Genomic DNA, 20,070 nt, shown 5'->3' with positions numbered 1-20,070 from the left:
TGGTGGGCCTCCTGTCTGGGGGTTGGTTGGGCCCCTCGTTTGGCCCCCTGGGTGCGGTAGGGTCGGGCTTCTCTACGGGTCGGGCTGGGGCTTGCACTCTCTACCTCCTGCGCCCCCCTGCTCTCTGGCGTTTGGGGCGGCTGTGGCGGTCCTGCTGGCCCTGCCCGGTGGCGGATGTGGTTGCCCGGCAGGGGGTCTTTCTCTATCTGCTGTTTTGTGCGGGTGTTGGGGGGTCCCGGCTGCCGCTGCTGCTGCGGTGGGGGCCTAGGTGGGGGGGGGGGGGGGGTGGCTGGGTTTTCTCCCTCTATTTGCATTCAATTATCCACCCCAGGAGAACATAAACACTCACTCAAGCACAGGCACTATCTCACCTTTGCACAAACAGTTTGCATGACTGAATGAAATGTTTCACGTGTTAGTCTGAATGCATAAGTAGACGTGTGTGAATGTTAGTGGTAGTATGTGCATGTAGACTTGTTTGTGTGTGAACACTTTTGGAGCCAACAGGTGTGTTTGTAATGTTTGGATGTGTGTGTGGACAGTCCCCTGCCCATTTTAGATTTTTCATGCCTCTTAACCTGTCAATTGTGATTATAAAGCTCCAGCAACTTGTTGCTTTCTGACGTTTCATGATCTTACCCTCGCTACTATAATAACTCCTCTACCCCCCCGCCTTTTCTGTCATCCCTTTTTCTTTTCCGTCCGGTCCAACAAAAAATATTTACAAATATAATTAGCATGAATAAAGTTTAGCTGAAATTAAAAAAGGGGTTTATTTAAATATACATCTGGTGTATCATAAGATTCATAACCCCTGTTGTTAAAGTAAAATATGTCTAACACAAAAGGCTTTCAGCTCTCATCTGTTTGCTTAGCTGTTGGACAGGACAAGTTAAAAAAAATTTAATAAATAAATTGCTTGTATCAGTATAAAATGGTTTTGAATGTATTTTGCCCAAGAAACGTGCTTGATCCTGGAAAAACCATGGTTCCTCTGGACACTTAAGCATGTGTCTGAACATGAGGTCCTTCAGAACAGTCATCGCCAGCTATGTGTGGTGTGCTGAAAATCTCTCCCATGGTAAATGCAGTAAGCTCATTGGCTCTCCTCAGATTGCAAACTACTTGCATCCCTCAAACCTCTGCTTTGCTCTACTTTCAGGGAGAAGGTTAAAACCTTGAGGTCAGTAAATGGACTCGTCCACCAGGCTGCTCCTATAGTGAACACAATCTGCTCTGCAGAACATTGAAGTCAAATCTAATGTGCCCAATTGCACATGTGAGCTATTTTGGATATTTACCGTCTTTTGCTCCTGTTTTCACATTGTGTTGCCTTTACTCATCAAAGCATAAGCAAGAGGAACTATAATTTGGCTGAACTGTATATTCAGTATATGGAGCAAAATGATTTGGTTTATTTCAAGCATTAATTGTGGACAATACAATCATCTTCTTCCGTTTGTGCCTTTCGGGGTCACGGGGCTGCCAGAGCCTATCCCGGCCACCTATGAGCGAGGGCAGGGGACACCCTGGACAGTCTGTCGCAGGGTCACACATATCACACACCCATTCACAATCACATTCACACCTATGGACAATTTGGAGTGACCAATTAAACTATGAAGCATCTTTTTGGATGGTGGGAGGAAGCTGGAGTCCTCGGAGAAAACCCATGCATGCATGGGGAGAACATGCAAACTTCACACAGAAAGTCCCCCATTATTGTTCTGTTTTCAGGTCCCCCAGCCGGGACTTAAACCAGGGACCTTTTTGCTGTGAGGTAAGAGCGCTAACCACTACTTCACCGTGCCGCCATTATTAAACTCATTACAGAAATAATTAAATGCATCGATTAAAAACAAAGGCAAGTCAAATTTTATTATAGTAATCATTAACCAAAGACAATGATTACTAACAAACATGCCTAACGTCCTCCCAACAAAGTTGAAAAGAAAACATGTTGTCAATATCTCTGGTTGCCATGGCATCAAAGTGTTTTTTATCCCTCAGTTTGATATGAAATCTGTTGATCAGAATCTGATCATCTCGTCTGTCCTCCTGTCAGCACTGTAACCTGACATTGAGATAGGTTTAACATGGTTAAGAATTGCAGGAAATCTTCAGCTAAACTTCCCTCAATCAGCAGCAGCTGTTTGCATTCATCAATCAGCTCTGAGTATCAGATAAAAACAGATGCTGCAGTTGGAAGTCACTGTCACAGGTCTCTGAGGTTTCTGTTCTTTGGTGTGAAGCAGCTGCAGCAAAATGAGGTACAAAGTTTCAGCCTTTATTTAGCCATTTATCATCTTTATTTCCCTTTTAACCTATTTATAATAAAAATTTGCTATAACTGGGCACTTTCAAGCACTTTAAGCTGACCTTTAATGTCTGCAGGTTTCTGTGGATTTCTTGTCTGCTCATTGGAAGAATTTCCTGTCTTCCTCAAGGAGGTAAGATTACCTCTCTGGAGAGAATTTGACCTTAGCAGCTGGAGTTAACTCTACTTTTTTCCCCCTCAAAGGATACGATCCATCCATGTTTCTATACTCTGGACAAGCTCCATCCTACGAGAAGCCTTCTGCACAGTCCAGTGGCTACAGCAGTCCGCAAGGCTATTACAGTGCTGGCACCAACACTGCTGGAGGTGACTGGATCTGCTCTGGTTCATGATGGTTCTCGTCTCAGATGCCTGACCTGATCTTGTTTCCCTACAGGCTCTACGGACAGTACTGCTCCCATGTGGTACTCTGCTTCCTATCCTGAACAAGAGCCAGCCAAGCCAACTTATCAGAGACCTGCACAGTCCAGTGGTTATGGCAGCTACTCTGGTTCTGGATCTCAACAATCTGGTTCCCAGGGTGCTCAGTCTGGAGTTCCAGGCAGCCAGCACCAGGTTGAACAGGAGAGCTGGAGCTCCTCATCTGACGACGAGGAAGAGCCAGAGTTCACTCCAGTGAGTGAGGAGGATCAAGTGTACGCTTTCAAGTCTCGCTCTCGCTACAACCAGAAACGGCTGCTGTTCAGTCAGTTCCGCTACACCCCAACAGAACCCCGTGTTCCTCAAGAACCAGTGTTCCCGTACCCCGGCAAGTCTCATCAGGGCAAAGGTTCAGCTAAAGGAAGCCGCTAAGATCTGACTCCATGTGTTCTGTGGCTGTTGGCAGTTACTGAAATGCAAGTGATGTGTAGTCTTTAAAAATAAATCTTTGAAGTTTGCATGTTGTGGATAAAACTCTTTTCAATGGCTTAAACCAGAGGTTAATATAGTGGATGGGCTGGAAGTTGCTGGGAGAGAAGCACACACCTTGGTCACTTCACTTGGTATTATCTCAACCCTGATTCAAAGTTGACTTGCTACTGTCAAAGGTGTCAAAGTCCCCCCCCCCCCCCCCCCCCCCCCCCACCCCACCCCCAACTGGTGTGCTGTGATAAATTACCCATTTCACTGATCGGTACCATGATTTAGCTGCAGCTTCAGTTCTGTTTTTGTAAAAGTCCCACCCCTTCACCTTTCTCCCCAATCATTCTTGGAGGCTTGATAACACGTCATCAGTCTGACCAATCAGAATTCGTTAAGGTCTTCACTTCTGATTTAGCTTGTAAAGTCTCAGTTCCAACAAACAAGCTAACACTCATGTTAAACTTAACTAACATTTAAGAAACAGGATTAAGGTGGATTGGCCAACAAACTAAACTGAAACAATTTAATATCTAAAGTGTTCAAATAAAATTGTTAAACTGAAGGGAAAACTACCAGGGTAACATTTCAAATTTAGTTGAATATTACTGAAAACTAACAACTTTTAAATCTTACATCTTTTAGAAAAAAAAGCCAACTTCCAGCTTTTTCTGCCACAATTACCACAAACGCATTTGAGATTGCAAAGGGACTGTAGAACATTACAAACTGAGTTTCTCCTTTTTAAATTTTTGGATGCTGTGGGATTTTTTTTGTCAAGGATTAAGTGTGCCTTGGCTCAAAAAAGGTTAAACACCGTCTTAGAAGACCACATCCCTTCCACTGAAAGCTGGCTCTGGAGAATTTGTCAAACGCTTTGAATGTTTGACAAAAGAGTACCAACTTTTAAGGCATCTGCTCAGTTTATAGCTTGAAAAACTTGTGCTACTGCAAAAATGTCATGGAAAAAAAAAGTAGGATTAGCAAGAACATGTCTAGAGCAATAATGGTTATTCTGACGAATATAATTAGTAATAGCTGTCGATTTCTCAATAGACGTCTATGGGATTTCAACTTTTTGGGACCAGTGGGTACTTAAGGAGGGATCCAGTTCTCATAGACAATGTTCTAACAATAGTCAATGTTCTGAACAGAGATGAGTCTTATGGTGAAAAACAGTGAGATGTCAACAATTATATACACATAACGTTTTGAACAAACCTGGTCCATTTTTTGGTCTTCTAGAGGTCAAACACAGATGTTGAGGTGACTGAATGGGGTTTGCCTTAATGTAAGTTGACTGAAGCAAATGATGTCATTTTTATTTTCATTGTCATTTTATCAGCTGTCATTTTATTTACAGGACCTGACAGATCTACACATGTACTACGGGGTAATTTAAGCCCGCAGGCCTCTGGGCTCCACCTGCTGAGCGCTGGTCGGATGCTGCACATGAAACGGCTCCCAATCGGAAACGTGACACAGCTTGTTTCCCCGCCACTCCACCACGCCTTCCCCAAAACCAACCAATCGAAATAGTCTTGTTTTATAATTCACGATGACGCGCCCCTGCCTGTCCAATCAACGAACAGAACCAGTGGGCTCAACTCAGGCCCCGCCTGCAGAGTTTTTACCACGCCCCCGAAAGTCGGTTTTCATTTTACAGGAGTAAAGTTTGTCGGGGTCTGCGCAGGATTTCGCCGTTCACCCCGTTCGCGATTATTATTATTTTTTACTGTCTGAAGGATTATTCTGGAATGGTGGAGTAAAAGGGAGTTATGGTGGTGAATTCTGTGCACTGGTTCCGCAAAGGTCTGCGTTTGCACGACAATCCGGCGTTACAGGAGGCCCTGAATGGAGCGGACACGGTGCGCTGTGTTTATATTCTGGACCCCTGGTTCGCTGGTGCAGCTAACGTGGGAATTAACAGATGGAGGTTTGTCACCTAATTCTCTTTACAGCCGAATTTTGAATTTAGAATTGACGCTGTTGCTGTCAAATGTAGGTTTTCAGCATTTCGTTTCATACGTATCTTTGGTTTTTGGCCTCCGTTTACGTCGGTTAGCTAGTTAGCCAAACAGAAAGAAGGCTGCATCACGAATTATTCCGCAGGAGAAACGCACACTTTAAGATTATCACCTTGCGATAGTTTTGCCTTTCGTTATATACGTAAACCTTTATATTCTTAAAATCGACTCTTGTCGTTGAGCATTTCGACGGACCGTCGACGTATTCATGTATGAATAAAGTTTTAAAGCAGACAAAACCAAACTCTTCAGTCTGTAGAGTTAACGCAGGCGCTGTGTCAACTAAACAAGCAATTAGGCTTTTTTGATATGTAAAACAACAACAACATAACTACATATTAGTTTTTCCTCAAAAGGCTGAAGTATGTAACAGATTTTGCTGGAATGACTGAGCCATGCTTCTAAGCAAAACCCGTTTCAACTCTTGTTGTCACGAGCTCTAGAGCATGGTAGCGGGAGTGTGATGGTGTTTGTATTTCAATAGATGTCAAAGCATAATCACACTTGTTTATCAATTTCATAAACCGTATATGAAGTGTGATAATTTGAAAACTGGCACTAATTTAACTGATTGAAAACTGTGATATTGCTTTTGTGCTTATGTTTTGGTCTGCGTCCACACAAATGTTCCTTTATTTTGCTCATAAATATTGGCTAAACAGCTTCTTCTTGACATTACGTGATAGAATTAAGAAATGTATTTTTTTTAACATTTTAGCTGCGCCTGTTTTATTTAAAAAAGCAAAACAAAAACGTCAAAGGTTTGTAGTGTGTACATACAAGAATCCAAATTAAAGGAGGAAAACTGTATTGAATACAAAAGTTACTAGAAAGTCACTAATCTTGTAGGATTAGGTTGAAAACTCCAAAGGCGTTGTGTTTCTGCTTTCCTGTCTGTGAATCTGGTCCCGTGGAGGCAAAAAGGGGTCATGCAGTCAGTCACACGAGGAGCAGATTCATGGAGTGATAACCGCTCAAGAACCCAATCCTGTGGACTGCATGTAGCCGCTGCAAAGCTACACGTGCTGAGCTGCTAAAACAGATGCTGAATAAATGTCCTTGTGGCGCACATGCAGCAAGACCCAGTGACCCAAAAAACCAGAGTTCATGTCCAAACAAATCATCTATCTTCAAAACCCTTTCTTTTTTTCAATAAATATTTGTTTTTTTTGAATGCAACAAAAATATTCATTCATTACCTTGACTATATGAAGTGTTTCTGCATGTTATCTTTGTTGCTAATCCTTTTAGAGTTATGGTTTGGGCCTGACGTCACCAGTTAGCTGAGAATGAAGACAGTTTTTTTGACCAACCCTGAAGGCCAAACTTCTGTCAATTTGCCTCAGCATGTGCACAGGCCCCTATTTTAGAGCAGTATTCCTTTCTCACTTTTGTTAGTGTATCGTGATCTCTTCTTAAGCAAGTGTCCATGTTTGTTTAAAAAGAAAAAATATATAGTTAAGTTTAGAGAAATAACTTTGTCCTGGCAGTGAAAAGTCTCATTTACACTCACCGGCCACTTTATTAGGTACACCTTGCTAGTACTGGGTTGGTAATCTTTGGTGGCATAGACTCAGACTTTGTTGAGTCTATGCCACCAGAGTAACTTTCCTCAAAGACTTTGGTCCATATTGACATGATGGCATCACGCAGTTGCTGCAGATTTGTCGGCTGCACATCCATGATGCCAATATCCCATTCCACCACACCGACATGGTCAGCAACAAGACTCAAGTAGGCTGCGGCGTTGTAACCATACTCAGTATGGTACTAAGCGGCCCAAAAGTGTGTCAAGAAAATATCCGCCACACCGTTACACCACCACCAGCCGGAACTGTTGATACACGGCCAGATGGATCCATGCTTTCATGAAGTTGAGACCAAATTCTGACCCCACCATCTGAATGTGGCAGCAGAAATGGAGACTCGCATCACAAACGTGAAAAGTGCAGACTTTGCTGCAAGTCCTTCAACATAAGCAGCATGAGAGAAGTGAGGCTGTTGAGCCACAGGAGACGGAAGAAACTGTGACAGCTGTCGGACGCTGCATAAGCCAGTTGGTCAGAGAAATTTTTTAGACTGGTAACAATGTGGAACCGTATTGCAGTCAATAAAAAAATGGGCGATCTTTGTTCAAATTTTTTTTTTGCATATTTAGAAAGAGAAAGTGGGAGTTTAACTTAAAGTTGAATTTTAAATACGTGTGGCCAACAACTAAATGCAACTTTGGACGCACTTAAAATACTTGAGGGCACTGCAGCAATGTTCATCTTGGCTGTAGTATATGACGTGTGTCCAACAGGTTAATGAGCAGATGAGGTCAGTTAGTTTGTAGTATTTGCTTTTGTAGTTCACTGATTCTTGACAGATGGGCGGGGGGGGGCATGTCATACATTAAAAAAAGTATTTTTTATGGATAAAACTCATGAATTTAAAATGGATTGACTTTATCACTATGTAGATCAAATGAATTGTGAGTACTAGTTTTATGTTTTGGCATATATATATTTTTTTTATTGAATGCAGTATGCTTCCATACAGTAATGGAGTTTCCTCCATACCAACAGAAATGGTTGCTGATATGGCGCCTGCAATTTTAACCGCAAGGCAGACCTCTTGGTTTCATTTATCGGCACCGACTACAATAGTCCGACTGAAATGTGTTTATTTTTGAAAATTCTGTGGAAGGTTATAGAAAAATTTTGGAAAAAATATGGAAAACCATTGCTAAAAATGTGAACGAACCTTTGTGTCAGCTTTAACCCGTCTGGCCATTCTCCTCTGACCTATGGCATCAAAAAGGCATTTCTGCCCACAGAACTGCCGCTCACTGGATATTTTCTTATTTTCTCTGTAAACCCTAGAGATGGTTGTGGGTGAAAATCCCAGTAATACTCTTCATCACCTTTCTTTCCCATTCTGATGCTCAGTGTGAACTTCAGCAGATCGTCTTGACCATGTCCACATGCCTAAATGCATAGAATTGCTGCCATGTGATTGGCGGATTAGAAATTTGTGCTGAACAGGCGTCTAATAACGTGACCAGTGAGTGTAGGCTCTTTATTTATATTCGGTTTGCAGGCATTTGCATTTCGTATCAATTAAAATTCACATTTCAAAGAAAGCATTTCAGTCTTTGTATAGAGTAGTTGATGGTGGGGCGCTTATACACTAACCAGACGAAACATAAACCTTCTAAAAATGTGGTGATACCGACCTTCTGTCAGTGAATTCTATTTTCCGGAGCCCTAAAGGGGTCGTGCGGTCGGTCACACGTGGAGCAGATTCACGGAGTGATAACGGCTCAGGCACACAGTCCTGTCAAGCACATGTAACCGCAGGAAGAGCCGCACGTGCTGATCTGCTCATGCAGATGCTGATCAAATGTCTCAGACTTTCCACCTGCTGCTGGACTCGGTGACCCAAAGCACTGCAGGTCACTTCATAATGAAAATGTGTCAATTGTGACAGATCCTAAAAATACCACATTTTTGCAGACAAGCTTTTGGAAAAAGATTGCTGCTCAGATGAGGTAAACGAATAAAGTCGTACGTCACAAACACTTTTTTTTTTTTTAAAGGGCAATTTTTTGTCCGCTCCTGATTCACAACAATTTGAATAAAGAAATGCGCAGAAACCCCAGTTTCATTGGAGTGGGTCTTTAAATTGGAAAAAGGGAAAAGATTGAGTCAGTGTTTTTTAAGAGCGATGTCTGCGTGTGACTCATACCAGGAGCTTCCGCCTAAAAGCCACAAACCTGTGGTTCTTCTGGTTTGGTGGTGGAGTGAGTTGTGCAGAGGAGAACTTGTTGGAATCTGAGCAACAGAGAGGCAAACTCTGCTCTTCTCCTGTGTTGTTTTCAGGTTTCTGCTGGAGGCTCTGGAGGATCTGGACTGCAGTCTGAAGAAGCTCAACTCCAGGCTGTTTGTGGTCAGAGGACAGCCGACGGATGTCTTTCCCAGACTTTTCAAGGTCTGCCCTCGGATCATCCTCTCTGGTTTTAAACCAAATCTATATTTTGTGACTCTGCTTTCGTCTGCTTCGCTGCAGGAGTGGAACGTGACCCGGCTGACATTCGAGTATGACCCAGAGCCTTATGGGAAGGAGCGGGACGGCGCCATCATCAAGATGGCCCAGGAGTTCGGCGTGGAGACGGTGGTCAGGAACTCGCACACGCTCTACAACCTGGACAGGTGTGGAACATCTCTACAGCAGACATTATGCTCAGTCAGGAAGTTCCTGCTGGGACTTTTTATTTACAAATTCACAATAACTTTGTTCTGTTTCAGAGCTAAGCCCTTTGGCATTCTGTACTGAAAATAGTTAAAGTTTCGCAGACTTTTTTCCACTTTAAAAGTAAAACTAACATGACCGACAGGGTGCACGGTGGCGCAGTGGTTGGCTCTCTTGCCTTACAGCAAGAAGGCCCCCGGTTCAAGTCCTGGCTGGGGGACCTGAAACAGAACATCAATGGGGGGACCTTACAGTGTGGAGTTTGCATGCGTGGGTTCTCTCCGGGGTCTCTGGCTTCCGCCCACTGTCCACAAACATGCTTCATAAGTCAATTGGCAGCTCTATAAATTGTGTGAGTGTGAATGCGGGTGTGTGATTTCGGTCCTGTGACAGACAGGCGAACTGTCCAGGGTGTCCCCTGCCTTCGCCCACAAGTGGCCGGGATAGGCTCCAGCAGCCACGTGACCCCAAAAGGGACAAACGGAACGAGATGAATGAATGAAAAAAAGATGAATGACCAACAGAAAACACTCCAGACAATTTCAACATTTTCTCTGCATTTAACAAACGTCAACATTCATTGATTTAGTTTATTTTAAGATGATTTATTTATTATTTATCTATTTATTTAATTGGGACTATCCATAGATATAAATATGTAGCTTAAGAGGTTAGAAAATCCAGACTAAATTTCACAATAAAAGCACATCACGACTTATACACGGCTATTTGACAATAGCGGGGAGTTAAACATCGATGTTTTGAGGACTGGTTATCTTAGGGGGGGGGTTTAAAGTTTTGTAATGAGGGACATTCCCTCACAAAGAGAGGGAGACTGCTCCAGATGGGACTGACTTCTACAGAAAAGAGCATTTAAGGCTGTTTCTCTTTTTGGGACTTCATCCTCCTCAAACTGTGATCTCTGTTTGATCAAGAATCATGGAAATCCATGTAACGCCTTGAAAATGAAACAAGCAAACGTAAAGTGTTTAATGTGTTTGGCTTTGTCAGCTTCTTCTGTAATTGTGTAACATGAAATGTGCTCCTCATAGAGGAAATCCTTTTTTATTGGTCATTCCTGAGAAGAAAAGTAAAAAGTGAAAGGCTCAGCACTGAAGCCAACAACCCCTTGAGAACATGTCCTACTGCCTCAGATGTGATGCAGGTTTAGGTTTAAGATCTTAACAATGTTTTTGTGAGGGAAATATTTGCTGAAGGACACTCATTGAAGTTCACGTTTGGGTCTTTGATGAAGATTAGCGTTACTTTACTCTCTGCACAGAGATGTTTTTGGCTGTAAGTGAACTGAGTGAACCACCATGAACCATATATGGGGTCTCCCTAGTGTCCTCCTGTAGTTACTGCAGCTCACACCGCCTTGCATGTGCGTGGTCAGGTGGCCGTGTGGAGGCAGATTACAGGACTTTCTCCACGCGCTGGCCTGCAGAGGACGGAGCTGCATGTTGCATAAGCACTGGAGCTTTAGAGGAAGAGTGTCGTGGGAGGAGGCGGCTGCCGGGGGCTGCGTGGCTTTAACGTGGATGCGTGTCTAGCTTGTTGATGGACTGTGTAAAAACAGCTTTTGCTAACAAACATCTCGTCAGGTTGAGATGCAGAAAACCAGAAAGCTTGTCTGAAAAGATGAAGGCTCTAAATCCGTGTTCCCCATCAGTTTTCAGGACCGGTTTAATGTTTTTTCACAGACCGATCTGTACGTGGCTAAAGTGGCCATCTGTTGTTGTGTTTTTTTCCCCCCAGTTTCCCTTAATGTTTGAGGGTTACGTTTATCTTCATCCTCTGTAACAAATCTCCAGCTGCTTTCATTTTGTTTGCTGGGTTTCATGCTAGAACCATTAAAATGGGATAAAGATTTTCTCTAGATCAGTGGTCCCCAACCTTTTTGTCACCGCGGACCGGTACAACGCAAGACATGTTTACCGCAGACCAATGGGGGTGTGGTGGGGGGGTTGAGGTGCAACGCAAGACACGTTTACCGTGGACCGGGGGTGGTATTTTCTCTTTGTTAATAATAATAAAAATAATAATAATGAACGTAAATCCACTGTGTAGTCATGTGCAACTTTATTAGCGGTGTCCTCGTAGCGTCACACCAACAACAGAACATCACATGAGCAACATCGTTTTTACCCCAAGCGATACACTCTGGTTGCTATGGTAAGTGTGACTGATGTAACAGAGAGAATCCGGTCACTTTTCAAAATAAACGTTTTTTTTTAAAAAAAAAAACAATAAAATGGAAATTATTTTTTCTTTCTGTGCGCCTGGTACCCGGTGCCAAGTGTCCCGCGGACCGGTACGGGGCCGCGGCCCGGTGGTTGGGGACCACTGCTCTAGATCACCCATAACTGTCAAAGTGGAAGCTACAAAATCAGACACCAACTTCAGCCGCGTCTTACTTTTAAGCTGTGGCAGAAATATATAAAAACAAAAAGGGTCACTAAAACAGTAATTTTCTGAGTATAGTAATAAACTTGAATCCACCATTTGAACACAGAAGTTCCTCACTTTTCTTCGTCTATGTGTCTGCAGGATAATCGAGTTGAACAACAATAGCCCTCCTCTGACCTTTAAGCGCTTTCAGACCATCGTCAGCAGGCTGGAGTTGCCGCGGCGACCGCTGCCGGCCATCACCCAACAGCAGATGGACAGTTGTCAGAGGCAAATAGGAGACAACCACGACCAGCTCTACAGCATCCCCTCACTGGAGGAGCTGGGTAAGCCTTTAAACATATTTAAGGTTTTTTTTGGGGGGGTCGATTCCTTCTTTTTTAAAGGAATTTACCTTCAGAAAACTTTTCGTCTGCAGCTGATGCAGAACTTTTGTGTTTTAGGACTTTGTAGAGTTAAATAAGAAGCTTGACCTTTGAAAGCTCTGTTTTCACTCAAACACATGCATAAGCATCCAGCCTAAGTTTGTCATTTTCTGAAAAAAAGGGGACTGTTTGTGTGAAAGTCTTTGGTTGAAAAAGTCTGTTTTAAAAAAAGGAACTTAACTGATTGCTGCTGCTTCAGAAAATGTTTTCCTCCGTTTGTTTCTGAGCTAACCTGCAGGTAAACTTGTGTCCAGGTTTCAGGACGGAGCGCCTGCCTCCTGCTGTGTGGCGGGGGGGCGAGTCGGAGGCCCTGGACAGGCTAAGCAAGCATTTGGATAAGAAGGTAACCCGAGTCCTGCAGACTCTGGACATTCTGTGTGGTTTGGTTTGACTGAAACTGATCGGCAGCGTGAAGATGAAGGCTGAAACAGCTCCAAGCTCCTCCCCTTGTCCTCGTCCTCAGGTTTGGGTCGCCAGTGTTGAGCACACTCGGGTCAACAAGTGCTCTCTGTACGCCAGCCCGACGGGCCTCAGCCCCTACCTGCGCTTCGGCTGCCTGTCCTGCAGAGTTCTGTACTACAACCTCCGAGAGCTGTACATGAAGGTGAGGAGCAGCTCCTCTGAAATCACCTGATTTTTAGCTCCCCGTGTGAAAGTGGACCTCTGGTTTCTGGTTTCTCCTCAGCTGAGGAAACGCTGCAGTCCTCCTCTGTCACTGTTTGGTCAGCTCTTATGGAGGGAGTTCTTCTATACGGCTGCAACCAACAACCCCAACTTTGACCGTATGGAAGGAAACCCCATCTGTGTGCAGGTGAGCTGCTCCGTCTGTTTCTGACAAACGTCCTGAATTCCAGCGGGTAACTGATACACTGAGTCAGGGTTGGAAAGCAGCATCTTTTTTATTATTTTCCTCAGGGATTCTTTGATTATTATTTATTCAGTTTAGAGAAGAGATGTAACATCTCCATCAGCTGCTTCCCCCGAAGGCTGGAAAACCAGACCAGTCTAATTTTTGAGGCTTCACTTCATCAGAAATGACCCGAGCATCACTGCAGAACCCTGCTGAAACAAAGCAGATGCTTCCGTTTCCCCAGTTTAATGTTACATTGGAAACCTTCAGTTGACCTGATCTCCTTTGGGCCTCCAGATCCCATGGGACCAGAACCCAGAGGCTCTGGCCAAATGGGCAGAAGGACGGACCGGTTTCCCCTGGATTGATGCCATCATGACGCAGCTCAGACAGGAAGGCTGGATCCACCACCTTGCGCGGCACGCCGTGGCCTGCTTCCTCACCAGAGGAGACCTCTGGATCAGTTGGGTGAGCGGCATGAAGGTGGGTGTTTTTTTGTCGTCTTGGCGCCCCCTGCTGGATAGGCCCTGTCCTCACGGTGCCGGTGATCCTGCAGGTGTTTGAGGAGCTGCTGCTGGACGCAGGCTGGAGCGTGAACGCCGGCAGCTGGATGTGGCTGTCCTGCAGTGCCTTCTTCCAGCAGTTCTTCCACTGCTACTGCCCCGTGGGCTTCGGGAGGAGAACTGACCCGTCAGGAGACTACATCAGGTCATCCTAAGTTTATTCAGAGCAAAGCAGAGCATGTGTTTGTGGATGTAGAAGGATCCCAGCTAAGGGCTGGACTGAGTATCTGAGTACTCGGATATTTGCAATCTAGAAAAATCAGGTAGCCTCCAAGATCTTCATAAAAGTAGTAGAGTATAGTAAAAAAATACACTCAGACGATGTAATTATCGCTTTAATTTGTGGATTCATGTTGGATTTTAAGTATATTAACAAAATAAATCGAAAGGCGCTACTGTTGTTGGAAGTAAATAAATCTTCAAAATGTTGCTGAAGGTTCTTGTTTTCAAACTGTCAGGTGTTTTTGTAGATGAAAAAAATGAAACTTAAGTTCCTTTTAATCAAATAAGTTCTAAAAAAAAATTTGTTTAAAAAATAGTCGAAAGTTTGAATACAAAAATGCAGTAAATATGAAATCTAAAAAAAATCAAGTCAATTGAGCGTTTCCAATCCATGTTATATAAAAATAATCAAATTTTAAAAACCAAAAAGAGGCACAAAAAAAAGAAAAAATATGTAAACACCTTTTTAAATGAAAATTATGACAATATGTCGGCGTCATATATCCTCTCCTCTTTTTAAAATAAAAGTATAATTGATGGTGATTAAAAACATATTTTATTTTCATCCATCCAATGAATAGACGCACACATAGCCGCCGTTCCAACATAGTATGTTAAATTGTAAAAATTTGCGGTTTGATCTGTGAATCGTTGATCTGAGTGAATGGAATCGGATCACCGCCTAGGTAGCGATCCACAGCTGTGGTAACCGGTCCCCATTTCCCTGCAGGCGTTACATCCCGATCCTGAAAGACTTTCCCAACCGCTACATCTACGAGCCGTGGAACGCCCCGGAATCGGTGCAGAAGGCCGCCAACTGCGTGGTGGGGGTGGATTACCCCAAACCTATGGTCAACCACGCCGAGAGCAGCCGGCTCAACATCGAACGCATGAAGCAGGTCTACCAGCAGCTGTCCCACTATAGAGGACTGAGTAAGTCTCCTGAACCCAAACCACTTCTCATTCACCTCAGAAATCCAGCAGAACCTCTTTAGAACCTCCTTCAGATGAAAGTTCTGTTTGATGACGCAAAGCTGCTGCTAGAATCTCATCCTGCCAATCTCAGCTGGAGCTGCAGTGTTTTCAGTGTGCTCACCGTTTCAGGTCTGCTGGCATCTGTGCCGACCATCCAGGAGGAGGCGGAGCCTCCGATGACGGATGAGTCTCAGGCCAGCAGCGGTCCAGGTAGGCATAGAGGGAGATGTGTGAGAGGTTGATAGAGACGTTCCTGCACGTGTTCTGACTGCTGCTTCTGTTAGACTCTCCTCACCGAGATCCGGCAGACGACGAAGCAGCTGGCAGCTCCACTTTTCCCGACTCCTCTACTTCAGCTGCTCCGCAAGACAAGGAGGACTCCGCTCACTGCTACCACGCCCACCAAGTCTCCGCCCACAGTCCCTGCACCTCCTCAGATTCCTCTGCACACGGCCCCCACGACAGATCCAAACCCAGCTCGCCCTCCTCCTCCTGTCACACCATGTCTCCTTCTCCCAGCCCATCTACTCAGACCTCCCCCAGGAGGAGCAGCAGCTCACGGAAGGAGCGGCGAAGCCAGAGGCAGAAAGCACGACACGTCTGCTCTTCATCAGTCAGAGACAACCAGAGGGAGGTAGAAGAGGAGAGGATGGAGGAAGAGATGGAGGACAGCGAGGAGAGGATGGAGGAGGAGGCAGCAGGGCAGCAGCAGTGAAGGCAGGTGAGCAGAAGACAGGCTTCTAGAATAATAGGAGGGTTTTTTAAGGGTTTAAGAGCAGGAGGCTCCTGCCTCCTTTTCACTTCATAGTTGCTTTAGATTCTTGATCATCTGTGGAAGTTAAAGCTCCAGATGATCCTCCAGATCAGGGCTGCTCATTCCTGGTCCTGGAGATCTACCACCCTGACTGTTTTCCAGATCTCCAAGTGCTGCTAGCTATTGATTAGTTCAATCTGATGTCTCCTTGATTAAATGAAGACGCCTGGTCCAGCTCATCAGCAGCGAGCAGTGCAGGGAGAGCTGGAGAACAGGCAGGGTGGTAGATCTGCAGGACCAGGAAGGAGCAGGCCTGCTCCAGATCATTCAGAAGCTCTCCTCAAACTGAAATCTCTAGTGGGTGTCAGGAAAAAGCATCAGAGCAGATGGACTTTTGGTTTTCTCAGCTTCATCATGACTGCACTGTCTGCAGGTGAAGGTGACCTTCATCACCCAGGAGCTGTGATCTCCACAGGATGGATGCCACGCAACAGGACATGAAGGGCAGAGCAGCTGATGGACTTCAGAAAAAGATCTGTTGAAATGAAACATCTGACAAATCTGACATCAGAGGCTCTGGTTCTGCTGCTCTTCATGCTCAGGAACTGGAACTGGAAGTCGTCTTTATTTTTGATTCTCTTAGTCTTATATTTGTGGACGGGTGAGGTTTCTGTTTCTGAACCTCAGATCTTCTGCCGTCTGGATCCGATTTCACATCAGTTTAGCGACGAAGACGTTCAGAGCCAGAAAAACGGCCTCAGTCGCACTCTAGCAGCATCTGAGCTCCAAAAGAAAACCTGGTTTTTCTCAGGAGGAGCAAGCACAAGTCGAGCACCTTTTCTTTAGAAAAACATCTGAAAAACTGGAACTGCAGGAGGTTCCTCACCTCTTTCATTTTTTAAATTCAGCTCCGATCACTTCGGTAGCTTTGAAAATCAGTTTTATTGTTCTGCTAAAACTTCGATTCATTAAAAAAGTTTAAAAGTTAAACAATTCATAAATAAATTGAAAAATACTGTCGTACATTTCACTTCTCTTCTGCTGAAAACAGGAAAACAAATCTACCAAAAGATCAATCAAATTTAGATTTACTGTTTTTTTCCCCCCAGTTACATTTAAATGTAAGTGGCAGAAAACGTGCATCAAAGAGCGCCGTTGGGTCGGTCCAAAGCAAGGCAAAACAAACCAGAAACAGAACCGGGGAAGAAGGCTGTGTTTTTGGACAGGTGGGGGGGTCAAACAGGACAAAAGAAAAACATAAAAGACGCAAACAAAAAACACACAAAACCAACTAGTGTCTGCAGGGTGAGAAGTAGAGAAGAAAAAGTTTTAAAGTCCCTCTGGGATCCTCTTCATCTCCTCAGACGCCTTCCCAGTGGTCTTTTAATGATGGTTATGCCGTTTTTAGCCAAAATTAAAAAAAAGGTTTTCTACAACATGGTTTCTGTAGAGCGGCAGGACTACATTCGAAATTCACCTCTGAGTTGTGGGTGGGACTCCTGGCACAAAGCAACCCCGCCCCCCCCTTTCCCTCTGTTGATAATAGCATCAGAAATACAATCTTTTATACGGCAATTTTTCCATCTGCTCCTGATTCACAACAATTTAAAAACAATGCAAATAATAATAATAAAAAAAATACTTTATATATGCCACAAGAACTATTCTGACTAAGGAGGCAGAGGTGTCGACCTTCATTCCTCATGGATAAGGACAATAACAGACGAGCACTTTTCAGGCTGACGGCACAGCATATAGGCTGTTCCATCACTCCGTTTACAAAATTCTTGCACTTAGGAACAAACGGGCGCCAGGACAGACATTTGTGAAAAACTCTACCAAAGGTGACAGTTAAAGAGCTGCTGCTCTGACACGTTGGGCCCAAACGGATTTATGGTTCTGTTTCCTCTCGGTTTTGTCCTCCGCAAATACGTACACCTGTTCATATGGAAATGTCCTGAAAGTCCTGATTATTTTTGCTAACCGCAGTGATGTTTTCATAGTGTGTCAGATGGTGTCTCCTCGCTCGTTTGTCATTAAGCACATTAACACAAACACTATATTAACACTTTACTCGTAGATCCTAGCTGCAACTGAAATATGCTTTTTGGGATTTATTTTCCTTATATTTATCAGTTTGTAGATACAATTTGTAAATCTGTATTTTTGCTTTTAAGATGGAATGTTTTTTTCTAATTGTTATTCCAAAAGTGTCCACTAGGGGGCCCCAGATTCAGCAGGAGGTCAGGGTGCAGAAATTTTTACTTTTACCGTTTTGCAAAGGTTAAAACAGTTCATATTCAAGCAGAAATATCTTTTTTTTAAACATTTTCTCGTAATAATTTGTGATTTGTAATATTTTGGTTTCAAAAGGGAAGAAAAACGTTTTCCTTTTTGAGAATCCAAAGACAGAAAAATATTTTTATTCTATTTATGCTGGTTGGAGCAAAAAAGGTTTTCTCCTAAAAAAATATAAATTTGTTTGTAGAAATAAAGCTTTTCTTTTTATTTATAATCACATATAAAATAAATAATCAACTTTATTTAGTTCAGATTTGAAAACTGTCCCTAAGAGCAATAAACCCAAAGCCAAAATAATGAAATTAATCATAAAACAAGTGAAATTTTGTGTACATTTTCTTTCCTTATATCATTTATTTTAGACACGTTGCACAATGCATAAAACATGTTTCCTGTTTCTTTTGTTTAAAAATCCAAGCTTTTTAAAATAACAGATGAACGAAAATGCAGCAAAGTTTGAGATGAGGCTTTCCCACTTCATTTCAGTTATAGATGAATGATTTACTTCATTCGTTTTTTCTTTTATTGATTAAAAAGTATAACGAACTGAAACTTTTTTATCAGTTCAGTTGGACTCTTTCATTCCGCAGATGCCCATCATGCCGCTCACTGTCATCTTTTAGGTTTGGAAAATAACAAAGTCTCTTATCATTTTAAAAACTGACTCTAGCAACCTTGAAATCCCACTGTCCCCGAATGCCACACAAGCCCTGTTCTCCTGCAATGATATTTATTTGTTTTGTAAAAATATATTTTCAATAAAATGGGCGAATTAATTAAAATTAAAGTCTGAGTTTGTCGTAATTGTTTGTACCTTGGGGTGTGTTGGGGCGCCATAGGGTGTAAAAGACGGTTTAAATATGTTTTTACAGACTAAATTAATTTCTCCTTTTGTGTCCTCTATACTCTAGAATCCACTTTTTTTAAAGTTTCTTTTAACTTTTCGATGGTTTCTCTTGTGTTTGATCAGTCTCCGACATTTAATACTCTGGTTTTGATTTCAGAACTGTGTCCATGAATGAAACTCTTCTTGTTACAACACGGGAAAATTTAGATATGTGGACATGTAGTGTTAATGTTGATGATTAAACACGTTTGTGTTGTTACATACAGACATCTTAACGTCTATATTAAAGTATGTTTTAATATGCAAGTGTTAGGAAAATAATGAGGTGTTAAAGATTGTGCTAAAAACATAAATTCTTAAATAATTAAAGAATTTTCAAATTAAAAAAATAAGATCTTTATACTTCATTAAATGCATTAGAATTTGTGTTTACAGTGGATCAACTTGGGCTATTGTATTTATACATTCAAATGTTACAAATGTTCCATTTTTTTATTTTTATTTTAGTATTTTCTTGGTGACCTAAACTATTTCCTCTGCTACGTTAAATCTGTAATTTAAAGACCCACTCTGATAATCTTGAACCCTTTCTCAAATTATTCCCGGTGGTCTTAATTGTGATGATGCTGTTTTTAGCCAAAATCCAAAAACCTGTCATTTTCTAGGGGACATATGTCTGCAGAGTGGCAGGAGTTCTTCAGTAATTCACCTCTGAGTTGTGGGTGGGGCTGTCGGTGTGATGTATCCCTGCCTTCATTTCCCATCATCCCTGTGAGAAAAAGCTGTAAGCCCACACATGCAACATAAACGGGGAGTAACATTGGGGCGATCCAGCTGTACAGTTTAAATCCAGATTCCAGCTCAGTTTAGGAAAACAAAGACGTACATGAATCTATTTGTCTGCAGTGGGATGCAGCAGAACGGAGCGGAGCAGGAAGCTTGTTTGCCCGCCCATTGTGGGATCCACGTCACTGCTAAAGGCTTTTTCTTGAACGCCATTTTTTCGTCTTCTCCCGATTCACAACATTTTGAACAAAGAAATACTTAGAAATGCAATTTTATGCCTAATTTTCTTTGAATACGTTCTCCATCGTGACAAAAATGCCATTCTCCAGATTTTCATTGTGTTTCATTGTGTTTCATTGGTGTTTAAAGGTCGTTTCTGTGTTTTTGTTTTGATGATGGATCCTTCAGATTTGTCCCCGAACGCCTGTTATTTTGGATTCCATCAGTCCACCTTCCTCAGACTCTTGAAGTTTACTGGCTGGTTGTGTTAGTGGATGTTT

At 43.0% G+C, this 20,070-nt stretch overlaps 2 protein-coding genes across 2 annotated transcripts; both read left to right on the top strand.

Annotated features, from left to right (window-relative positions):
* Positions 1 to 2,030: 2,030 nt before the first annotated feature.
* LOC101162755 lies at positions 2,031 to 3,216 on the top strand. Its single transcript, XM_023956027.1, has 4 exons — positions 2,031 to 2,270; positions 2,395 to 2,450; positions 2,522 to 2,644; positions 2,715 to 3,216. The coding sequence occupies exons 1-4, from the start codon at positions 2,266 to 2,268 to the stop codon at positions 3,128 to 3,130; spliced, it is 600 nt and encodes a 199-aa protein (XP_023811795.1). The 5' UTR covers positions 2,031 to 2,265; the 3' UTR covers positions 3,131 to 3,216.
* Positions 3,217 to 4,803: 1,587 nt separating this feature from the next.
* LOC101173389 (cryptochrome-2) lies at positions 4,804 to 18,720 on the top strand. Its single transcript, XM_004070156.4, has 13 exons — positions 4,804 to 5,114; positions 9,069 to 9,177; positions 9,256 to 9,398; positions 11,989 to 12,173; positions 12,527 to 12,615; positions 12,736 to 12,876; positions 12,958 to 13,083; positions 13,420 to 13,605; positions 13,679 to 13,830; positions 14,638 to 14,840; positions 15,012 to 15,092; positions 15,167 to 15,603; positions 16,070 to 18,720. Exons 1-12 carry the CDS (start codon positions 4,957 to 4,959, stop codon positions 15,595 to 15,597), a joined length of 2,004 nt encoding a protein of 667 aa, XP_004070204.1. The 5' UTR covers positions 4,804 to 4,956; the 3' UTR covers positions 15,598 to 15,603; positions 16,070 to 18,720.
* Positions 18,721 to 20,070: the final 1,350 nt, after the last annotated feature.

The sequence above is a fragment of the Oryzias latipes genome, chromosome 6 (genome assembly GCF_002234675.1).
Source record: "Oryzias latipes chromosome 6, ASM223467v1".
Lineage (NCBI taxonomy): Eukaryota > Metazoa > Chordata > Actinopteri > Beloniformes > Adrianichthyidae > Oryzias > Oryzias latipes.
Note: the sequence above shows the minus strand (reverse complement) of the source record. Positions and strands in the feature narration are given on the sequence as shown.